The following is a 7,028-nucleotide window of genomic DNA, read 5'->3' as shown; positions in this document are numbered from 1 at the left end:
GTTAGGCCTTTAATGGCCGGATTGGTTTTTTGTATTATAGGTGAAACTTGTATATATGTGGTAAATTATTCACACTATTTTATGCAATTTAATACTTTTCTATTTAATTAGTTATCTAAATTTTAATTTGTAAGTATTTATGAATATATTTTAATTATTTACTAATTATACTTCTAATTGATTATTTATTTATTTATTTACTTAAAAACTATTTTTTAAAAATATCTTTCGTCTTTTATTTGTATAAAAGATGCATGTTTATATCCCTATTTAAAATTAAATACCAGTTTAAAAAATATTTTGTACAAATTTTAAATTAACATAAAAAATTTTATGGAGTGAATTTATATGTGTCATGTCGAATAAAATACTCGAGCACCATAAAGAATGCTCGTGCTTGCATTCTTTTCCTTTAGTTTGGTGTGGTAATAATTAATATATGGTCAGCCAAATGTGACTGGACAATAATATATAGCATTCGTTATTCTTATTACTGCATTCGCTGATATGGAAACCTTTCCAAAAATACTGACCTGTCATGCGCCTTTGTCGGTGTTGTGCATGTCTTCTCTCTTTCATTCCTCATTGCTCATTTCTCTCTCTATAACCGCCGGCAGTTAAGTCTCACGCTCAGCTCCTGCTTCCACAATTTGTATCGCTCGACTTAGAGTATATACAATGGTATGAGGTAAAAATAGCTTTTATTTATTACATGGAATGAGTCTCATAAATAACTTTTTTCTAATTCAAGCATTTAAAAATAAACATATACACAATGACTTTGGGTAAATATCATTTTTCTCTCATGGCTTGAATAGACCATCTTCTGCACCGAGCCATGCCCAAGCTGCATCAATTTTCTGGCCTGTAAAATTAAGCCATTGTGTCATTCTTTTTATTAGCTGGATGAAAAAAAATCTAGTGCAGAGAAAAAAGCCATCAACTTAAGAGTCATTGTACATGCTCTTAATTACTTTGCAGAGAGAAAGAAATTGAGAGAGTTTTTCAGGTGGGATGGACGGCGGAAGGCGGCGGAGGAGCGAGAAGCCGTATAATGGCATATGGATGCGGAAATGGGGGAAGTGGGTCGCAGAGATCCGGGAGCCCAATAAGCTGTCCAGGATCTGGCTCAGCTCCTACAACACACCCGTGGCGAAAACACGGGCCTACAACACGGCCGTGTTCTACCTATGCCATCTCACGACGAAGCTCAACTTTCCGGATCATTTATTTTCCGACGCCATCCTCAAGGATCTCTCCACCGCCGCCATAAAAGAGAAGGCGGTGGCGGTTGGCGCCAATGTCGACGCTCTACAGGAGTCCATGAGATGACGAGACGTGCCTCTTCTTAATTATCAACTTTTTAAAAAGAAAATAAAATAAAATAAATGAAATAAAGTTTAATAAAAATACATTGATTATCAATTTAGATTAGCATTGCTTGTTTTGGAGTTTTTTTTGGTAATAATAAAAAAATTTGAATGTTAATAATTGTTTTTGATATAATATAATTATATATTTGATGTGATGTTATATTTTAAATATAAACTAAATATTGTTAAATATATAAAACCAATAATTGATGTTTGATATGGTATTTTGTGAAGAAAATGTATAAAATAAGTTTAATGTAAATAAATATTAAAAAGAAGAAAAATGATAATACAACCAAACACGACTTTGATCTAAGTATTGGGCCTTAATATTAGCCCATGAAAGCCCATTAGTAGGTTGATAGGGGCCTATTCTAATCCAAATAAAAATATTTGTTAGAGTTAATTATTTTGGCCAAAATTTGATTTAATTGATTGAGTTTGACCTTTGTTTTTTTTTTTTTTTAATGGTAATTTTGATTTATTTATCATATTAAACCTAATTCTCGATGGACCCAACCCAGTTAACAATTTAATTGATATATCTCTAATAGACAAAAGCATATAATAATAATAATAATAATAATAATAATAATATTAGCATTGCTTATTTATATTTATATATATATTTTTAAATATCATATCAAATATTCCTTATGTCATTTTTTTTGGTTGTTGTCCGATTAAATTTACACGTAATTCATAAACAATTTTTTTAACACATCATTTTATTACTTTTATTTTAATAAATAATAAATTTGTACTTATTATTCTATTTACTTTATTACTTTATTATTAATTTTTTAATAATTTTTTTATAATATCTCTATTTTACTCTTTACCTACTTAGGAGTATTTTATTTCTTCTTAAAGGCCATATCTAATTGTCAAATTTTTACTATTTTGAAAACTTTCAAAATTTTTATTTAAACAAATATATTTGAACTTTCTGAGTGAAAATCATTTATAGCAAGTGATATTTTTATAAAAATGCTGAAAAATATTCTTCTAAGGAAGAATGTATTTCCCCTTAATTAAAATAATGAAAAATGATATTATTATTAGTTAATAAAAATTAAAAAAAAAATATTTTTGAATATTACAGTGTTATTTGAATGAAATAAATTTTAATCATTAATTAATAAAAAAACTAAAACATTGTGGTACTTTTAGAGTGGGCCAAGTTTAGGCCTCCTACACTTTGGGCTCCTTTCATGTGTAAAATTTAAGGCCCGATAGGTTTGTATTTCAAATAAAAGATTATATCTTCAATTTGTACTATTTTCAATAAATATATTAGTTTTATAAAATATTATATTAAAATATTGTTTAAATAAAATATAAGTAATAGAAAAAATTCAAACTCAAAAAAAAAAAAAAAAATTAGTCTGGAAGCTGACACGTTCGGCGCTTGGGCCAGGCCCGCGCTGAGGCCTAAATCAGCCGTCTCCTGTGCCAACACGTCTGGGATATACCATGAGAGAATTATGCGAAACACGTACCTGCACCAAGATATGGGTCATTAGTCGGCCGTATATGGGCTCGCACACATGAAACGGATTATGGCCGAGAACCAGGGGCAGGAATATAGCCCGTGACACTACACTTTGTAATTATGTTTTTAAATTAAATTTTTTATGATTCATTTTTTAAAAAAATGCTCTTATATGTTTCTTTTGTTGTGCTTGGAGTAAAAAAAAATAAAATAAAAGTGTACTAACGTAAAAGTTAAAATAAAAGTTATATGAGATATTTTAAAAAATTAATTAAAATATGTTTAAGTGATAGTTATTTGTAATATAACAACAATGACAAAATTGTACCACGTATTTAAAATTTAATAAATAAATTTAAGTGGTACAAGCATAACTTTAATGGACAAACTTAAATGAAAAATAATCATAACTTTAATAGAAGAATGGAATATTTTTCTTAAAAATAATCATATTTAAATTTTTTAAATTTATATAAAATATTTTTATTATTTATACAATCAATCTATTAGAGTGATATTAGGTCAAATCAATACAGTGCTGACTTAATTTGATCCCGATGAAAAACATATGATCAAGGCAATCAGATAATATAATTTTACACACATATATATATATATTGATGTTGTGAAAACCTCCATTCATTAGTTAATGATCATATTTATATTTTGTGTCATTATATTTAAAATTAAAAATATTTTTATATCTGTATAATTTTTTATTTTTTTTTTACAAATGTCCTTATATTCGTATGATAAGACATTAATGGAAGCATTTTTGCAATTTTTTTCTTAATTTGTACTATATTTTAATATAATAATTAATATTCAAATATCAACATGCAAAAAGTAAATGAGATCGTTAAAACCGGACATAAATAGTAGTATATACTGTTTATTTTAATACAAGAAATATATTTATAAAATATAATACAAATATAAAAATACATACGTCTATATAATACAATTATATGTTTATGCTATATCGAAAGATACGATCTACCTTAAATATATATATATATATATATATTAACTCTGACCTAATTTAGTTGCTATTATTTTAATTTTAAAATATTTGTAATTTGTTTTTTCCTTCTTTGCTTCGCATTTAGATTATTTATCAACACGATTTATATATACCTATTAAAAAAAAATTATAGTATCATTTAAAAATAAATATTCCTTCCGTCCCATAAGTAAATATCTATTTGTTTTTTATACATAATTTTAAAAATATTAGTATTATATTGAGATATAGTAGAAATAAAGTAGAAATGACTAAAATAACTTTATTTATACGTGTGATATAAATATAATGATATTTGTGTAATATATTATAAGTTGTAAGGATATTTGTAATATTAGATAAATAGTACAATTACTAAAAAAATAATATTTTATTATAGAACGAACTAAAATAAAAAAATTAATACTTTGTTACGAAAGTAAGAGAGTGAGTATATATTGTGAAACAAAAACTAGGAATTATTTTATAGAGTATGTTGTGCAAGTGGGAGACGATGAAAGACAAGTTGGATGGACTACAAATTCTTGTCAATTATTTTATAGTTTGGATGTAATGAGAGACGTGGCCAATTCTCGTCCAAATACAAAACCTTGTACAACATATACTAAAGTCCACACCCACACACATCTATATATTATAAATAAATTTTTTATTATTTTTTTTAATCATGTACTATATGTTTTTTTTAATTGAATTATATATATTACCATTTTAATTATTAATTTTTTAAAAGAAATAATAATAATAATATATCCGCAAGTGATAATCTAGCAGATGAAAGAATGAACTTGCGAAATTATAAATTTAAAACTGACTTAATTTATTAAACTGTAAATTTCAACTATATCAAATAATGATAATAATAATAATAATAATAATAATAATAATAATAATAATAATAATAATAGATCATATTTATGGACCATTATTAGTATTGATTGAGACAATAGTGGTATCATCAACTTGCTATATATCGTAAATAAATATTTAAGGTTAATCACACTCCACGATAACATTTATTAACATAAATAATTATTTCTAAAATAATAATATTTGAAAGTGTATTAGTGGATAGTCGAAGCCTCGTCATAAGTTCATTTAGTACCTATAAAAATAAAAAATAAAATTACTCATAAAAAAGAATTATATAGAAAAAAAAAAATTATATAGATTATTATATTCAAAATATTTTTTTCTTAGTTTTATATTTTAGTTAATTTAAATACTCCATTGCTCTTTTCATCCAGTATATTATACTACTTTATTTATATATATATATATAGAAAAAGACATAATTATGTTTGACAAATATATATATATATATAATATAATATTTTATGATAATTATTATTATATTTTTATAAAAAAAATTATAGGAATTGAATAGTGGTTGTTTAGGTTTGTACTAAAAACCAAATTCACCGTTATTATGTATCAATATTTTCTTATATACTTCCTAGCTCTCTCCCATAGCTCTCCCTCGTACAATAGTTTTGTTTACTATTTTTGTCCGTCACAAAATAATAGTTTTATTTTTATAAATAACTATATCACCGTAAAACTATTCCTACTTTTTTATTTTTATTACACAATTGTCACTACTTTTTATACTAATACACTCACAATAACAAAAAGTCTTTTATTCATATTTTTTACCAACTACTAATATAATATCAATATTCTTTAAATCTCGTGTTCAACCCAATTAAGTTTATAGTTTTTAGATATACAGTTTTGAGACAGATGGAGTATATAGAATGCCTTTCAATATACATAATATTTAAAGCATAGATACTTTATTGATATATATCTACAAAATTGTGCGTTTAAGTTTGTTTAAATTGACGTGTTTGACGCCTGAATAAATTTTGAAATATTAAATTTTTTTTTTTTTTTTACTAATTTTTTTTTATGACTATCAAATTTTTTTTAGCCTTTTTTTTTTGTCAGATCTTTTTTTAACAAGTCCGATTGTCTCTTTCTTTCTTTTTTTCTTTTTTTTTTATCCTCTTTTGGGACTTTTTTTTGGACTTATATATATGTAGATGACTGGACTTGAGGCTATATTTCAAATTGTTTACATATTTGATTAATGATTCAAATCATAATATATTTAAAAATAATTTGAATATTTTTAAACAATTTATTTCCATAGTAAAGAATCTTGCAAATATTCCTCACTCCGTTAGGATTTAACGGAGGTTGTATAGCACGCGCCTGCAATACGATTTTTTATTCATAGAGTGATATATTTCTGTATAAAATTACTAGAATACCCTAATGACTACTTTTTACGACATTTTCTTCTTCCTCGTTCTTCTTCTTCCTCCTCCTTCTTCTTCTTCTTCCTTGTTCTTCTTCTTTCTTATTCATCCTCATTCATTCTTCTTTCTTATTCCTCCTTCTTTTTCTTCCTTGTTCTTCTTCTTTCTTACCAAGACTCAGAATTACTTTCTTCTGTTTTTATCAAACCCAAAAATCTAAAAATTTAATTTGACACTAAGATTTGAAATCAATCTAAGAAGAATGATGCCTTCTTTCTTATCTTCTTATTTCCCTTCTTTATTTATTCTCTTTCTTTTCTTTCTTTCTTCTTCCCTGCTCCAGCCGCTTCCGCCCGTCATCTTATTTCTCTTCTTATTCTTTTCCAATTCTTCATTCTTCAAAGAACAATTTGAGATGATGAAGGAAAGAAAATTGAGGGAAAAAAAAGAAATGAAATAAGCGGGTAGAACTACTATGGAGTGAAAAAAAAAAATTAGAGAAGAAGAAGAGAAAAAATGAGAAAAAATAAGAAAAGAAAGAAGTAGAACTGTTATGGCTTGAAAAGGAATTGGAGAAGAATAAGAGAAAAATCGAGGAAAAAGATATGTGAAGAAGAATTTGGGGAAGAAAAGAAGATGGAAGAAAGAAGTTGGGGAAAAGAGAAGAAGAAAGAACAGAAGAGAGAGAAACACAAGGGTATAAGGGTCTGATAAGGTTAAAATTTAACGCCGTCAGTGTGATTTAAGGGGGGGCGAGTGTGCAACGTTTTACAAACCACGAGTAAGTGTTTTGGAGTTTTAGAACCACGAGGGTTTTCAGCAGATTCGGTAAACCACGGGGTTTTTTTTGCTGTTTTGCCAGAAATTTATTA

At 26.0% G+C, this 7,028-nt stretch overlaps 1 protein-coding gene across 1 annotated transcript; it reads left to right on the top strand.

Annotated features, from left to right (window-relative positions):
* Positions 1–1,014: 1,014 nt before the first annotated feature.
* Positions 1,015–1,332, top strand: LOC127242051 (ethylene-responsive transcription factor ERF010-like). Its single transcript, XM_051261382.1, has one exon. The coding sequence runs from the start codon at positions 1,015–1,017 to the stop codon at positions 1,330–1,332; it is 318 nt and encodes a 105-aa protein (XP_051117339.1).
* Positions 1,333–7,028: the final 5,696 nt, after the last annotated feature.

The sequence above is a fragment of the Andrographis paniculata genome, unplaced genomic scaffold (genome assembly GCF_009805555.1).
Source record: "Andrographis paniculata isolate CXL003 unplaced genomic scaffold, ASM980555v1 Contig86END, whole genome shotgun sequence".
Classification (NCBI taxonomy): domain Eukaryota; kingdom Viridiplantae; phylum Streptophyta; class Magnoliopsida; order Lamiales; family Acanthaceae; genus Andrographis; species Andrographis paniculata.
The sequence above is the reverse complement of the archived record's forward strand: the minus strand, read 5'-3'. Positions and strand labels throughout refer to the sequence as shown.

Coding starts and splice junctions, on each gene's coding strand:
- LOC127242051 (XM_051261382.1), top strand. CDS start 1,015: ATGGACGGCGGAAGGCGGCGGAGGAGCGAGAAGCCGTATAATGGCATA.